The sequence below is a fragment of the Pelodiscus sinensis genome, chromosome 1 (assembly GCF_052426305.1).
Source record: "Pelodiscus sinensis isolate ZL-2025 chromosome 1, ASM5242630v1, whole genome shotgun sequence".
Lineage (NCBI taxonomy): Eukaryota > Metazoa > Chordata > Testudines > Trionychidae > Pelodiscus > Pelodiscus sinensis.
This window is the reverse complement of record NC_143052.1, coordinates 85,369,587-85,386,782: the sequence shown is the minus strand read 5'-3', so window position 1 is coordinate 85,386,782 and position 17,196 is coordinate 85,369,587. Positions and strand designations below refer to the sequence as shown.

The 17,196-nt window shown below is 42.9% G+C and overlaps 1 protein-coding gene across 10 annotated transcripts in view; it reads left to right on the top strand.

Annotated features, from left to right (window-relative positions):
• The window catches only part of ANKS1B (ankyrin repeat and sterile alpha motif domain containing 1B), an 821,971-nt gene extending 804,976 nt beyond the window's left edge, over positions 1–16,995 (top strand). For 7 of the 10 annotated variants that reach the window (XM_075933942.2, XM_075933927.2, XM_075933918.2 and 4 more), the window contains 2 exons: positions 8,908–9,075; positions 15,126–16,995. In XM_075933942.2, the coding sequence (XP_075790057.2) occupies positions 8,908–9,075; positions 15,126–15,236 (279 nt within the window). In that variant the 3' untranslated portion in view covers positions 15,237–16,995. The remainder of the gene's footprint in view (positions 1–8,907; positions 9,076–15,125) is intronic. The other 3 variants (XM_075933985.2, XM_075933974.2, XM_075933932.2) reach the window with 1 other exon arrangement.
• Positions 16,996–17,196: the final 201 nt, after the last annotated feature.

The window sequence follows — 17,196 nt, the reverse complement described above, 5'->3', positions numbered from 1 at the left end:
GAAAATCAAAAGGGATGGTAAAAAGTGGAAAAGTGACTTTTCAGAAGAAAAAAGTGGGCTTGCTCTGTTTTATTATTTCATTATTGTGGGGAAAAAATTTAAAACTGGGTTTTTCTGGTTTGGGTTTTGTCCCTCAGAACTAGAGAAATTATGAAATCCCAAGAGACCAGAAACTGAAATTTAGCAATTGAACAAGAAAGGGATTTTTAGTAAGTTGTGTTAAACTCCTCTGTACTTTTGTAGTTTTTGCTTATTTTACGTTCCTGTATTTGGGACTCTACATTACAGAGGTATCCCGAAATAGCTATTCTGCTCTTTTGAGCATGCCCATTGTTTCAAAATATAACAGGCTCGCTATTCTGATGTCCCTGTAAACCTCATTCCATGAGGAGTAAGGGATGTTTTGTGATAGCGCTTTATTTTCAAGTAAGTGCTGTGTAGACAGCACCAAATTTCAAAATAAACTCTTTCAAAATTAACTCGAAATAAGCTATGCAATTTGCATAGCTCAAATTGGGTAGCTTTTTTCAAGCTCCAGGTGCAGTGTAGATGCATCCTGAATGGCTTTATTAACCTGCCCTCCCCTTTCCACTGAGATATGTTAGCTCACAGTAAGCTGTCAAAGACATGAACAGCAGCACCTCTAGAAAAGTTTATCTAGTAAAACCAGGCTACATTTCTCCACACCAATGAAACATTTCCTCACACCAGACTTGACGATCCTGAGCTTTTAGCAAAAGAGGTTGTGCGGGGAGAGAGTCTTTACAAAACAGCAGAAACCCTTCATGTCCTCCCTAGACAAAAAAAAAAAAGAGAAAAAATCTTTTTTTTTAACAAATTATTTGCAAGTCACCATTAATGAAAAATAAATAAAAAAACCTAAAAGGCATATTTATGATCTATTCTTACTTTAACTATCTTAGGAACTTTAATATAGTTTTGTAAAAACATTAATAACACAGTAAAGATACAACAGTAATATATGCAGTGTCATATGCAAAAACCTCTGAAATTTTCACACAATAAAAAGCAGTTAGGCTACGTCTAGATTCCATCCCTTTTTCGTAAAAGGGATACAAATTAGACGTATCGCAATTGCTAATGAAGCGGGGATTTAAATCTCCCCTGCTTCATTAGCATAAAAATGGCTGCCGCTTTTTTTCGGCACGGAGCTTTGCCGGAAAAAAGCGCCAGTCTAGACGCGGATCTTTCGGAAAATAAAGCCTTTTCCAAAAGATCCCTTATTCCTCTTAAAATAAGGGATAAGGAATATTTTGGAAAAGGCTTTATTTTCCGAAAGATCCGCGTCTAGACTGGCGCTTTTTTCCGGCAAAGCTCCGTGCTGAAAAAAAGCGGCAGCCATTTTTATGCTAATGAAGCAGGGGAGATTTAAATCCCCGCTTCATTAGCAATTGCGATAGGTCTAATTTGCATCCTTTTTATGAAAAAGGGATGCAATCTAGACATAGCCCTAGTGTAATAAAAAAATATAAAATAGTAATAGAACAATTAAAATGCAAGTGACAGGAGACATTTGAGTCAGGCTGGCATGCTGAGGCATGTACGTGTTACAACTTCAAGTTTAAAAAAAAGGAGACAGTCTACCTCTTCCTTGTCTTTGTGCTGTCGTGGACATACCCTGGCAGCCTTAACTTATTTTCCTTCTCGGCCATCCTGGGAAGAAGGTTGGGCCACCAGCCATTGCAGGAGGTCCAAGCAGCCCATGGATCCAACAACTGTGCTTCCCTTCCTGGGAGCCTGAAGGGGGCTGTGGAAGCACAAGTCCTCGGCTACATCTAGACTGCAAGCCTCTTTCGAAAGAGGCTTTTTCAAAAGATACTTTCGAAAAAGCTTCTTTCGAAAAAGAGCATCTAGACTGCAATCTCTTCTTTCGAAAAAGTGAGCCGCTTTTTTGAAAGAGAGCACCCAGGCAGTCTGGGTGCTCTCTTTCGAAAAAGCCCTGTTTGCATTCAAGAACGCCTTTTTTGAAAGAAAAGCTGCGTTCTTTCAATTTAATTTCAAAAGAAAGATGCAGGTGAAGCTTTTTCGAAAAAAAGGCAGTCTAGACACAGCCCTCCATAGATAATGGGGGAGCCACTGATTTTTAGTGCTGAGCCTCCTGGTTATTCTACTGGGGGGAAACTCTGAGTCCCCCACAAATACCCATGAGGAAGGTCCAGTGGAAACTCCTCAAGGGAACCTTGTGGCATTTCCACTCTCCTACTCAGGTGTTGCACGTGTAAAGCACCCATATTGGTCAACTTCAATGCAGTCTTCCCATTCTGTATGTAAATGTGAAATCCCCCAAACTAATCAGACTGTGAAGAACTTCAAAAAGATTTCACAAAACTGAGTGATTGGGCAACAGAATGGCAAATGACATTTAATGTTAATAAATGTAAAGTAATGCACATTGGAAAAATAATCTCAACTATATATACAGTATGATGGGGACTAATTTAGCTACAACTACTCAAGAGAGAGATCTTGGAGTCATTGTGTATAGTTCTCTGCAAATATCCACTCAATGTGCAGCGGCAGTCAAAAAAGCAAATAGAATGTTAGGAATCATGAAAAAAAGCATAGAGAATAAGACAGAGAACATCTTATTGCTTCTATATAAATCCATGGTAAGCCCACATCTTGACTAGTGTGTACAGATGGGGTCACCACATCTCAAAAAAGGTATATTGGCATTGGAAAGGGTTCAGAAAAAGGCAACAAAAATTATTAAGGATTTGGAATGGGTCCCATATGAAGAAAGATTAAAAAGACTTGGACTTTTCATCTTAGAAAAGAGGAGACTAAAGGGGGATATGATAGGCGTCTATAAAATAATGACTGGTGTAGAAAAAGTGAATAAGGTTATTTACTTAGTCCCACAATATAAGAACTAGGGGGTCACCAAATGAAATTAATAGGCAGCAGGTTTAAAACAAGCAAAAGGAAGTTTTTCTTCACACAGTTCACGGTCAGCCTGTGGAACTCCTTGTCAGAGGATGTTGTGAAGACCAGGACTTTAACAGGGTTCAAGAAAGAACTAGATAAATTCGTGGAGATTAGGGCCATCAATGACTATTAGCCAGGATGGATAGGAATGGCATCTCTCGCCTCTGTTTGTCAGAGGCTGGGAATGGGTGACAGGGGATGGATGACTTGATGAATCCCTGTTCTGTTCATTCCCTCTGGCATTGGCCACTGTTGGCAGACAGGCTACTGGATTAGCTGGACCTTTGGTATGATCCAGTATAGCCATTCTTATGTTCTTATGTTAATCCAGTTTGTATAAATATTTTTCTGCAGTTGGCTTTTCCTGCTTTAAAAATCACCAGACAATCCTTAATTCCAGTACATCCTTGCCTTGTTTCAAGGGGCTTAATAAATAATATATGACTCCTTTCCCAGTTACAGTCATAATATTCTTTAACATAATATGGTCCATTTTCTCTACTAGGTCATATTTAAACACATTCATCAGGTACATCTATATTTACATGTGACTACTGCGAGTATTTCTACACTGCCAATTTTTGTCACCAAAAACTTCCTTTTGGTGACAAAACTCAATGCAGCTTTTGTCAGGAAATATGCTCAGTTTCAGTGACAAAAAACTTGCACAACTAGGAGAGACATTTGTCTTTTCCCCTTCCTTCATTGTTGACAAAGAGCCAGAGTAGACTCTGCTGTTTGTTTTTTGGACAGAACTGGATTCCACCAGTATCCCACAATGCCTGTCTTGATCACTCTGCTTTTGATCTCTGCTGCCCTGCAGGCATGCACCTCTCCCCTTTCAAAGCTCTGGGAAGTATCTGACTGCTGACTGAGTTGCTCCATTTGTGGAACAAGCAAACAACAAATCAGTGACTGCTCTTGTTCTGCCCTGCAGTAGGCAGGCAGATTGCTGCCACAGATAGAGGGGGTTAGGCTGCTGTGCTACTTTGACGTTCCTCAGCACGGAGAGCTCACAGAGCTACTCATGATGCTGCTCCCAACAGCTGAGGAAGCTGTGACAGAATTTAAAGGGAATCCCAAGATGCGCAGGGATAAGCTCTGCCTTCCCACAACACTACATTGTGGGATACGTACCCACAGTGCATTTCTCACACTGTCGATAATGATCCCCCCGTGTGGACACGATCCATCGACAGAGGAAACAAGTGTGAACACCCTTTGGCAATTTTTGTTCACTTGACTTTTGGGTATTGACGTAAGTTTTGTTGACAAAACTTGGTAGTGTAGCATTTAGCCTGCACGTCAAGCTCCTCTGTGGATTATTCAGGTTCTGAGCATGGCTGTTGTCCTGCTATAAAATGTGTTAAAGAGGAAAATAATTTGCAGCATCTTGAACTATTTTTAATTACTAGTGGGAAGCGGGATTCCAGACTAGCTGGACCTTTTTTCTTGCTGCATGGCAAGTTGCTGCATGGCAATTTTTATGTTCCCATCTACTCTGTCACCTAACACTTAGCTAGTGCAAACTGTGTCCTGATGGCCTTGCAGGCCATGCTATAAAGTGCACTGCTGGACTTACCATGTGCTCTTTTCCAGCACCATTTTTCTACCCCGGTCCTGTCAACTTATTCCTTATCAGTATATAATCTTCGCTACGGTTAACCTTATATGACAGTGCACTGTTATGTCCCTACAACAGTGCAAGATGTGTCTTAATCTTGTGACATTAGCATAGACACACCATTGGGAGTCATGCAATGGGTCATTCTATGCATTTGTGGCAAATATGACCAATAGGCTTCTCAATTCTGTGGCCTATGCTGAACTGGATTCACACTGATTCCTTTAGGCCTTAAAGTCTGTGAAGTCATGATTCCTTTAGGCCTTAAAGTCTGTGAATCTTTTCGCAAACTGCATCTGTTGCACTGAGCAAATCTGGCCAAGTTTCCCTAACTGGCTGCCCTACTCATGTCAGGTCAAGCAGATGATTTCAGTATTATAGGTATGAATCCTTGAGTAGCTTGCGGTGATGGTGGATGTGATCATAGCAGCTGCAATGAACTGAGAAAATGTCTGTTCTTATTTCTTCTGATTGCTATGGATGAGTTGGTTTCTCTGGTTGCTGCCTACTTGAATGCAAAGAGTTAAGACAGACTGGACCTGGGGGTTGGCCTGGAGGCAGGAACCACCACAAGCACTAAGGTATAAGACAGCTTCAGGTACACACTTTCAAGCAGGTGAGAGAACAGTAACTGGGCCCTCCATGAGGAGGAGACGTTATCCTTCTAGTTCCCTCCAGGTTAGAATATCTTTACTCTGCCCAAGGCTAAGCCTAGGGACAAAGAAGACCTAAAACCCCAAAGATCCTATGAAAGGGAAGGGGAGGGTGAGTGTACTGGGAGAACTGGCCCTAGGTGTATAAATGTAAAGGCTAACATGCTGGAAGAACTCAATCAAGGGGAAGGAGGAGCATTGGGAATGAAGTGTATTGTAGTTCTCCCACCTCAGAGATTGGGACTGAGACAGGTAGGTCTTCCTGAGCTAGAGATATGAAAGTTCAAATTAGGGAAGGAAATATGATATGGGTCTCTGTTATTTTAAATCCTCTTTTCAAGGCATTGTGTACGTTATGGCACAATAAATCCTCCTTTGTTTTAAAGACGTTATTTCTGTATCACTGCAAACATATGCTATTATCGTGTGATTGGCAACTAAGGGGTGTAACCAGGAGACCAAATCAGAGAGGGTTTGGATCATGAGATCCCATCCCCAAATGCATTGAAGGCATGAGCCTGTCTCTTGAAAAAGAGAACATTCAGTGGACTGGAAAAGGGTCTTGAGAGGGGCAGCCTACGCAGGGACCTTGACAGCAGTCTGGTCACATTTGGAGGAACATGTTAAAAATTCATGTTTTCTATCTAATCTATCATGACCAATGCTGGCTGCACCAGAAGATTTATAATCAGCCAAATGCAAATCTGGGACCCAATTACAATTAATTCCTCCATTTGCATAGATACAACTGCCACTTAAGGAAGTGGGAGTTTCACCTGGGCCACTGATGGAATAATTAGCCCCATTTGTTAACAGATGCAATTCCACTGACATCACTGGAGGTGCACCTGCTTCCATAAGGTCTGAATTTGGTATGCTGTTCCTAAAGTAGGTGTTACAATGAGAAAATACCTTCATGTCAACAGTGGGGGTTTAACTGATGGCTTGAAATAAGGGATAGGATAAAATTATAAGGTCTAACTAATGAAGAGCAGATTCGATACTTACTCAAATCTCATTTGGGTTCATTGCTTCTACAAACTAGAAACTGAAGAAACTGGTTAACTGAAGGATTCACTACCCTTTCCAATGAGCTTGTGCAAATGTGTGGGTTTGCAGCAAAGTCCAGTGTGATTCGTTCATCATGGTTTCAACCTAAAACTGAATGAAGCATGGTGGTTTCCACTACATTTCACTTTGAGATTTGGGTTTTGTGCATATCTGAAGCTCAAAGCTCCAACAGGGGTGTTGAGCCCAAGATACCAAAGGAAAGGTTCACACTAATCCCTTAAATCCAAATTCCCAAGTTTCACACCTTATAAATAGTCTATCCTGCATTTTGAGCATTCCTATTACTCTAGTTATGCTATCAGCCACTGGTCTCATTCTTGAAGAATTAGACTTCTTTGGTAAGAAACACCCCACAATGCACAGTAACCTCCCAGAATTTGCTGATATTCTAGTTTGCAGAAGACAAAGCCTGAGCATGTTGCTCACAGGCCTGACACCATATTTTCAACTCAGCCCAGTAAAGTGAAGATGCACTTACAACACTTCCCTTTCAGTTTTCTGGAAATGCTCATTGAAAATGAGTTCCCTCCTGTGCCTTTGCTATTCTGTGCTTGTGCACCACAGAGTGTTCAGAGACACAATAGAGGGGAAGCAATGACTCAGACTGCAGATTTTGAAAGAGGGCATCTTCTTAGTTAATGAAACAATGAAACAAGATGAATGCCATCTTGAAGGAGAGTCAAGAAAGGTTGCCTGGGGGGTGTGATGCACACAGACTTGGTTGAAGAAGCATGTGATTTGGCTCACCCTCCCTTTCCACTGGCTCAGTTCTGTGATCTGACACTAAAATAAAACTTACAAGAATTTCCCTTGAATTATCGTGCTGGAACACAGAATGGAGCTACAGAGAAGAAATTCAAGAACATCAATCTATTCTATGTATTGACAATGAGGTGTGAGCAGGCCACCCCACCCAAATTTAATCACTGTTTAAATGTTTAACAACTGAAACATTGTGTACAATAATTGAATAATGCCTTTCATTATGGCAAATCACACTTGGGTTGCCCTTTGATGGAGATGCATTGAATCACAGATGTTAAAGATAGAAAAGACATAGCAAGCCACCTCCAGTTTTTTTATCCTCCCAACTCCCTCCCCACCCCCATCTGCCTTTGTGTATTTTTTATCCTCCCCAAGCTCATCCTGGCTACCAGGGGTATTTTTTCTCCCTTCCTCCCTCTTCCCTCCCCTCCCCCCCCCCCCCGCCTCCCGCTAGCACTATAGCCAAGGACTGGGAACGGGAGAAAGGATTTGGGGTAGGCGGGGCTACTTACTCAGTTTGCTGGCAGGCAAATAGCAGAATCCCAGTCCCCTCCCTTGGTAATATGGCTTCCCCCAGTGGCCCCCCAGCTATCTGCAGGATAGCTCTCCCCTGCAAGCTCACTGTTGCCAGTGGTTGCTCTCATATTACGTCCCTCCAAACAGCAGCGTCTCCCTTTGCCTGTTATGGAAAACAGCCCTTTTCCCAGGGCTTCCAGTTGTCCTGGCACAACCAAACCCTGACCTTGCTTTAAGTTAGGAGACAAGGAAGCTGCATATCGAATTTGGTGGCCCTAGCTCTTATCATTTAGGAGGAGTTCTTGAACAAACTGACTCTCAAAGGGTATGTCTACACTACAAAGTTAATTTGAACTAACAGATGTTAGTTCGAATTAACTTTCATAGGCACTACACATACAAACCGCTAGTTCGAACTTAATTCGAACTAGCGGAGCGCTTAATTCGAACTAGGTAAACCTCATTTTACAAGGACTAACGCCTAGTTCGAATTAAGCAGTTCGAATTAAGGGATGTGTAGCCACTTAATTTGAACTAGTGGGAGGCTAGCCCTCCCCAGCTTTCCCTGGTGGCCACTCTGGGCACCACCAGGGAAACTCGTCTGCCCCCCTCCCAGCCCCGGAGCCCTTAAAGGTGCCTGCCAGCACCCAGCCAGTAGACCCTGCACCTGGCACGGCACGAACCAGCCACCCGCTGCCACCCAGCCCTCTGCCTCTTCCCGGGACCAGGCTGGCGGCTCCCAGGAGGCTGCCCGGGGCCGCAAGAGGCGGGCGCCCACCTGGTCTAGTGCGGACATCATGGACCTCATCGACGACCTCCGCACTAGGCACAGGAAAGTGGCTGTCTAGGGCAGGATAGCTGCCAGCCTGGCCACCTAGGAGCAGGTTGGCATGAAAATCAAGGTGGTCCAGTGAGACCCCCGACCCTGAGCCCTGAGCTTAGAACGGCCTTACTGGGTCAGACCAAAGGTCCATCTAGCCCAGTAGCCTGTCTGCCGACAGTGGCCAACACCAGCTACCCCGGAGGGGATGGACCGAAGACAATGACCAAGCCATTTGTCTAGATGCACTAGTTCGAATTAACTTAGTTCGAATTAACTAATTTGAATTAAGTTAGTTCGAATTAGTGCTATAGTGTAGACATACCCAAACAGACACAAGGTGGACGGACACACTCTAAAATATGTATATAGATTGATAGGGTAGCATTGAGTTGTACAGTACATGCATGTAAAAGTCTATCCCACAGCACTAGGCAGGATTATCCTTAATTCATATTTATAAATGCTAATTTATCCTAACTCTAGTTATGAATGTTTTGTTGTTTCAGAATTTAGCCTATGAAATTATTCTTACACTCGGACAGGCATTCGAGGTGGCCTACCAGCTCGCACTACAGGCACGAAAAGGGGGCCATTCTTCAACTCTCCCAGAAAGCTTTGAAAACAAACCCACCAAACCAATTCCAAAGCCGCGTGTTAGTATTCGAAAGTCTGTGGTAAGTAGCAAATAGGAAAACCAAAACCCAGCTAGACAAACAAATATGTTGGCATGAGTCTAATAGACGTTTATATATTTGCTTGATCAGAAAAGCACCTCCCAAGATAAGCCAGGTCACATCTAGTCATCACTCCAAAGTCAGTCTACAAGGCATTAGAATCTCATCATGCCAACTATTCATAACATTTATCTCGGACCCTTCCACTTTAAGGAGCTCTATATGTAGTACTAGTCAGGTATTGCTTATGCCCCACTGATTGACATGTTTCCGTGTTTATTTCCAGGTGCAATGAAGCTATTTTAAATAGCAAAGGCCGCAATCAGCTCTGATTTACAACCTGTGCTGTCACTGTGATTGCCCTGAAACTGCAACCAGGTGTAAATCAACACAAAATTTAGCTAGATATATTGTATCCTTTTTTGTTTAGCTTTGACACTAGTACGAGACCGTAACATTAATATCTGTAGAAGCTAACTAAAAAACAGTCCTCGGAGGTCAATCAAGTATTAGCACAATAATCTTGTCATGTCTCTTTACTGAGTGACTGTGACTTTCCCCAGTACAGGCAGTCCCCGGGTTACGTACAAGATAGGGACTGTAGATTTGTTCTTAAGTTGAATTTGTATGTAAGTCGGAACTGGTACATATTGTAGGGGAAACTCTAGCCAAACATTTCTCCAGAGCTCAGTTTTATTCTCCCACACCTCACTTCCCTCAGTCCTTTATTCTCAAGCTGAAGTGTCTGCTGAGAAAAGCCGCTCCGCGTCTCCCTGGTCTGCTGGGGGGGGGTGCTAGCTTCACGTCTCCCTGGTCTGCTGGGGGGAAGCAGCTAGTGCGGGGTTGCCTCATCCCGTTTGTAAGTAGGGATCCGATGTAAGTCAGATCCATGTAACCCGGGGACTGCCTGTACAAGATCAGTGCAAATCAATGACTGGCAGATTTTGAAAGCACAGAATTATGGTTCAGATAAGGCTTCCATCAACTAAATCCTAATTTAAGACTTGACTGAACTTTCAGTTATCTCCCTTTTCCCGCTTTCCTCCCACCAGAATGAGTTCCTTCTCTTTCCAAAGCTTCCAAAGTTTATTTTCTGTGGAAGACAACACACATTCCCAATATTTTCTCCATAAGCCCAAACAGGTTCCCTGATTTAATTTCCCTTCCCACAATTCACAACAAAACCATATCTATAGTGACATTCTACTTAAGAAGGTAGGTCCTCAGTCTCATATTTGGTTATTGATTGTACTCATCAAATATAATTTGGGGCATGTAGAACTTAAAGATGGCCCAGAATGCATTGGTCTCCTCCATACACAACACCTTTCCTGGAAACTTGGGAAAGAGCTAAAAATTGTGAGATTTAAAGACAGTCAGCAGTCCAAGAGATTGCTAAAATCTAGTTTGAGTAGCGCTAGTCAGGAATTGTCCCATTAAAGAATTCAGTCAAAAAAGGTTGACTTGTGGGACCTGATTTGTTTCACAAAAACACTTTGAATTCAGTGAATTTTTGTCAAATCATGGATACAGTTCTGCTTAGGACAGGGGTGAGCAAAAGCCTAGAGCTTTGATCTGGCCTGCGTAGCTGTTGCAGGCCCCGCCCCCACGTGCATTTCCTGGCAGCCACAGGGAGAGCGTGAGCCCTTTAAATAGAAGAGGTTGAAAGGGCTCTAGCATCCCCGGCTCCCAGGCAATGGGCTAGCAGCAAGGCCAGGAGCAGCGAGACTTTTAAATAGCAGGAATTGAAAGGCTCGCTGCTCCTGTCTCCAGCTCACATGATGCCTGGGAGCCACAGGGGAGGCATAAGCCTTCCAACTCCTGCTATTTAAAGACCCCACCCCTTCAACCCAAGGCTCCACCCATCCGCCCGAAGCTCCGCCCCTTCTGGGGTGGCCCACAACCACTTCAAAAATTTTTGAAGTGGCCCCCACTCAAAGACTATTGCCCATCCCTGACCTAGGAGAAGAATGGGCTGAGAACAGTGAGCTTTAAGGGTCCATGGTTCCTGGGCAACCATGCAGTCTGGCCTGAGTCCAGGGACGCTGGGGCTTCCAGGCTCCCTGAAGAGAAACAAGGAATAAGTCCCAGTTTTAACTGAGACTCAGCTCCTTGTTCTAGCAGTGTGGAGCCTGAAAGCCCTAAAACCTTGGCTTGAATCAGGGCTCTCAGGGTTTCCAGGCTCCCTGCTGCTGGGAATCATAGCACATGATGTGGCTTTCAGGGTCTAGGCTCCTGGCTCCGTATCAGGCAACCTGAAAGTCCTGTGAGCCCCAGCTTACGTGGGATGCTCAAGTCTCAGGGATTTCAGGCTTCCTGAGGCTGAGCTGTACTCCGAAGGCTGTTCAGCCACAGGCTGCAGGAATGGGAATTGGGCAAGTCAGGGATCTGGCTGGCCTGGGAGCTTGGAAGCTCAGGGATTCCTGCCTCAGGAGCATTCTGCATGGCAGGGCTGCCCCAGAGCTATGGCTGTCAAAATCTCTAGCCGCTGCTGACATGATTCGCGTCAGTTCTACTGATTGCCACCACTGAACAGCAGCAATGAAACTAAATTACAAACAGGCAGAATTTCCTGTGAACTGGAAAAGTCCGAAATGTAGTCAGTTCTAATACTGAAGACTCAGAAGATGCTATAAGTTCCTGTCGAGACTGAAGAAGGCAGCCGCAGTTCTAACCTAAGATACAAATTGTTCAGCTGTGGTTTGGTTTTTGGTAAAGTTCTTATTGCATCTAAACTGATACTCCGAATGAAGGCCTGATGGAATGATCACCCTGGCTAGCGCCTACATTATTCGTTTAACTCAATTTAAAACTCCCATCTCAAGTGCGTAAATGTCAGAGAGGTATTGTTCTTCTTTGGATGCCTGTCCCCACGTGCCTGGAGCCGGAGAATTTTGAAAGTGGTGTCCATAGCTCTACACATACATCCCTAGCTCACCGTTTGTGCCTCCAGCTGAGGAGATGAAAGATGGGGTGGGGCAACCACCTCCCCATTCCTTCTCATTGCCATGTAGTTCAGTTTGAAATCCCCAGAATCCAGCACTTCAGTTTTCCCCTTTTGCTTTGACTATCTGTGCGTGTCTGTGAAGTTTGTACCTGATAATGTTAGTGTTTCACAGTTAGTCTCCCTGCCCTGGGGAACGCCATCCACCCAACCGCAGGACTCCCAGCTTCAACATTTGAGCGTCCTGTCTTCGATCCTTCTTGATCACCACTGACCGCCAGCAATGCTTGTAGTGCCTCAAGAGGCAGTATCTGCCCTTCATTCCCCTGCCATACTCAAGAAAGGTGGGAGCTTCACCTTGGGAAGCATCTAATCTAAAAGGCCAAGAGAGCTCAATGTGGGCCAGAGAAAACCCCACCACCACCACCCCCAGATTGGCTCAGCCAGGGGTGCACCTCCTGCCACAAATTCTGAAGTGAAGTGGATCCCACACAGCTCCTTCAGCAGGGTCTTGTCAGGAGAGCCTGGAGCATTCCCCTTTAGCATGGCACTAAGTCTTCCTCCAAATCCACTTTGAAGAAATCCGACTCATCCCTGCCTGAACAGCAAGCTCAGACCAAGAGAACTTGGAAAATCCCAAGCTGTGACAAGAAACTCCCCAAGACAAGTGCTCCATCAGCACTGGCTTGTGATCAAGGACACTAGTGCCTGTGGTACCCCACGAAACACAAATGCTGGGACCTGCCAGCGCGAATGAAGACCAAGCACTAAGCCTCAGTTACATGCAGAACCATCTTTGTCTTCAATAGCTGTAGCACAGACTGTGGTTTGGGTGGTCAGGACCATTCTCACTCTGAGAAAAGCTGAAACCAACATGCTGCCTGAGGACACTTTCACTCTCCCCCAGACCCAGAGTCTCCCTCCCCCTTGGGTCCCTTCCTCTTGAGAGAGGTTATAAATCTACTGACTTCCCCAGTTCTTATGGGGGGAGGGGTGCTGGCCCTGCCCTCACTCCATTCCTTCCCTCAAGTCCCCACTCCTGTCCCACCTCTTCCTGCCCCATCCCTGCCAAGGTCCCATTCCCAGTCCTTGGCCCCAGACTCATTCCCAGCCTTGGGCCCCTTTACACTGTCCTCATCCTCCACCCAGAATCACACCCTTGGCCCCAGCAGAAGTAAGGGGAGCACAGCCCTGAAAAGTTCAGGGTCACTGCACTTGAACATTCTCGAACAAGAAGTAGGCATGATAGATTGAATTACTCGTTTGTACCACAAGGATGTTTTTTACTTGCCATACTTCCTAATACCCAAAAAGGAGGCCAGGTGGAGACTCATTCTTGACTTATGGCAGCTTAGCCACTTTATGCAGAAACTCAAATTCCTTATGATGTGGGCATCTATAATGCCATCCTTGGAAAAGGCCATGCAGTTTACAGCTTTTGACATGGACACCAGCTTTCATGTGGGCATCCATACTGCTCCAATCATTTTCAATAGAATGTACTCCTCTTTGGCAATGCTAGTGCCCAGGGGTATTTACCAAACTGCAGTAGGAGACTGTAGGAGACATTGTGGTTGTACCATCTTCTGCACCTTGACAATTGTCTCCTTGTCTCCAGGTCATGCCAAGAGGCCCGTGTAATGACTTCAACAGTGCTGCAGCTCCTCTCTTCTTTGGGGATCAGTGCAAATGCTCCAAAAATTCCATCTTCACCCCTACACTGACTTCGTCTTGCTGTCTTTAAATTCAGCCAGGACAAGGACTTACCTGCGTAGGGCAGGTTTCAGGCCATGAACAATATTATGGACCAGGTCATAAGCAACCCCTGAGTACCTGTCAGGGCATGTCTGTGTCTCTTAGACTATATGGCCTCATGCACTTACATCATGCTATTTGCAAGACTCTACCCTCCTTGCTTACAAGCATGGCTCCAAACAGTGGATTTGCCTAACCGACAATTCATGAACACCACAGTGACTGTTCCCACCATGGTGAAACTGTTCCTGGTGTGGTGGAAGAATTCCTGCCAGGAATGTGTGGGTGTTGCTTTTCTTGCCTCCACACCAGCCAGGATGATGCTTACTGTTGGACTGAAGAATGCACACAGACATTCATAGAGCACAAGGCACTGGATATCTCAAGAGTCCAGGATTCACGTCAGTGTTTTAAAGCAATGAGCAGTTTTAAGGATTTGCAAAGCCTTTCTCCTGTTCCTTCAAGATCCACGTATTCTTATAGACAACATCACAACCATCCTTTACATCTGACAGGGAAGCACGACATCCATCCACTGTATGGAGAAGCTGTCAGTCTATGGAACTGGTGCATCAGCAATCAGATTGCCCTGTCAGCAATCTAGCTACCAGGAAACCAGAATATGCTAGTGGACTCCCTCAAAAGACTTGCAGGCAAACATTTGCTTTTGACACAGCCTGTCTGTTAATCATAGTGGTTCAAGCACCAGGCCCATGCTTCACACTCTTTCTTTTCCTACAAGGTTATTTACCTTCTAATAGCTGCGGGAGATAGCTGTGGTCCTTTTCTGTCTCACACTACCAACCCTCCTTCCCCTTTGTTTTGGATCTTTTCTAATTTGCAATAAAGAGGTGGTCAGGTCAACCCACTTTTTAATCTCCTCATTTAAAAGTAGATAGTGAGGCAAGGTACATGGGTGGATCAATGGTTTTTGCTTTCAAAATTCTCCAGCTCTGGGTGCCTGGAGCACATATGGCCCTACAATGGACTACAGATAGCAATCATCCATTTCAAAGAACCTCCAGTTACTATAAGATAATTAATGTCCTGTTTTGTGGTGTATGACAGAATGCTTTGTTTAAGATTAGCTTAAGAGAGAACAATTTTTGGCCACTGATGCTGTCATCTAGCTGTTATGTTAAACAAGGTTAGAGCACACAGCTCAGGATGAAGTCCTTAAAAAAAGCTTAATCATAAGTAAGTATTGTCCTGTATAGATTTCTCTGTGATGGTAAAACAATTGGATTTATTCTATGACTTCTTGCACAGATGCAAAACTAGCACTTGAGATGCTTTGTACAGACGTGCTGATCCAGTTAAATGCATGTATTTATTTATATTTATTTTAAAGCAGATAGATCCATCTGAACAAAAGACTCTTGCTAATCTACCGTGGATTGTAGAACCTGGACAAGAAGCCAAAAGAGGAATTAATACCAAGTATGAAACTACAATTTTCTGATACAAAACTGTCCTCTGGTTCTTGTTGTGCCTTGCACTCCAAGTAGTCACAGCACAGCCTTTCCTTTACGGCAACATTTCAATCCAGTAGAGAGGAAGACTGCACTGTAAGAGTGGCCTTGTAACTAACAACAAAAGGCTGGTACTCATTTTTGGGGAGGTTCTTCCTGCAGCACTGTCAGGCGAATGACACTGTATGAAGACTTTTAAATTAGTCTGCAAGAAGAGTGAGGAAATATTTTTCAAGCAGTTCTCTCTTGTGACTCCGCCACAGTGCTTTCTTTGATTTCTTATTTTAGGATTCTACTTTTTAAAAAGTTCTCTAAACTAACATTGATGCTGCCTATGAGTATGACCTATGGTGGGGGGTTTACTGAAATATTGATAGGTTTTAATTTAAATAGAATTATTAAATACAATATTTGTGAAACAACTGAACTCCTACGAATTGATTACACTTATTGTATAAAAAATCATCACAAAATAACAAGAAATTAGTTACCCCAATTTCTGTGTGTGCTGGTTTTATATGTAATCATTAATGTCCTTTGATCCTCTTAAAATTAATCTATCGCAGTATCACAAAGGATCAGAATTTTATGATTGGTTCAAAAGAGGAAATAATAATGCATAGAAAATGTGTCATGTATGAGATATTTTTATGGAAAAGAATGTTGTGGGAGAACATAGAAATATTTATGGGTGATAAAGTCAGATTAACTATGAAAGATTTAGTTTATTTTAAAGTTAACTAAGCACTTGCTACAGTACCTTTAGCAAAACATCAATTGTGGATGAGCTAGCTGCTTCATCTGATGGGACTAGAGTAGAAGCAGACTAGTCATTGCACTACACATACAATAACTTACACAGTTTAAAGTTGCTACAGTTGTGAATTCTATTCGTATTTTTAAAAATCTCAACCGCAGTTCTGGAGAACATAATCAAAACTATAGATTTTGCTATCAAGATTTCTGTCAAAGAAAGCTTGTTTGAAAGGAGTGTTGATAACGTTCTATTGCAGACATTTTTCTAAATAAAAAAAGGAAAAAGAAAAAAAATTCCAAAGGATTAAAACTCTTTTCATGAAACAAAAATGGTAAAGCATTTGCCTGATGAAATGAAATTTACTTACATTTTCTTTAAAGTGTTTTAATTTTTTTAATGTCTGTGGAGTATTTGTATAATGCCATAATGTATATTTATGTAGAACTGAATTATAACGGTACAAATATCATAAGAGAAAAATGACATTTTAATGTATATTGTTCTATCCAGTCAAATTGTGAATCATTTTGAAGTTCATTATAGAGATATTGATAAATTGTGTGGTTGTCTTACTGTTTTTTTATTATTATTATTTCATATCTAACTGAGCTTTTCAATTACAATCATTAATTGGTGAACTCCAAAAAATGGATAACTGGACTTGGTTTAAAATTGATAATTGTATATGGTTTAATTAAACCTATAGCTCTGAGCAATGAAAACCTTTTAATACAGTATTCAATTTACTTGAACAAATAGTTCCTTGTACATATTTTGCTTATTCACTGTTGATATGTATGTAGTAAATTGACAGTAAAAATAACACTGAAAAATATGGTACCAAAAGGAAAATTGTATAGGAACAAAGTAAATAAGAGCCTCACTGCAACAAATACTTATATGTAAATATGCTTGGGCTTCCAGTTATAAATTTTGTAATTTTGTCATTTATTTATATCCTATAAAAGCACACAAAATAAAATGAAGTTGTACAGTCACTACAGCGTTGTGCATCATTTTGCTCTCACTGGGGCACATAAAAAACGGGACTATGTAGCACTTTAAAGACTAAAAAGATGGTTTATTAGGTGATGAGCTTTTGTGGGCCAGACCCACTTCCTCAGCTGTTCCAGCTACACCAGACTAACACAGCTACATTTCTATCACTGGGGCACATAAAGGGCTTGTTCTGA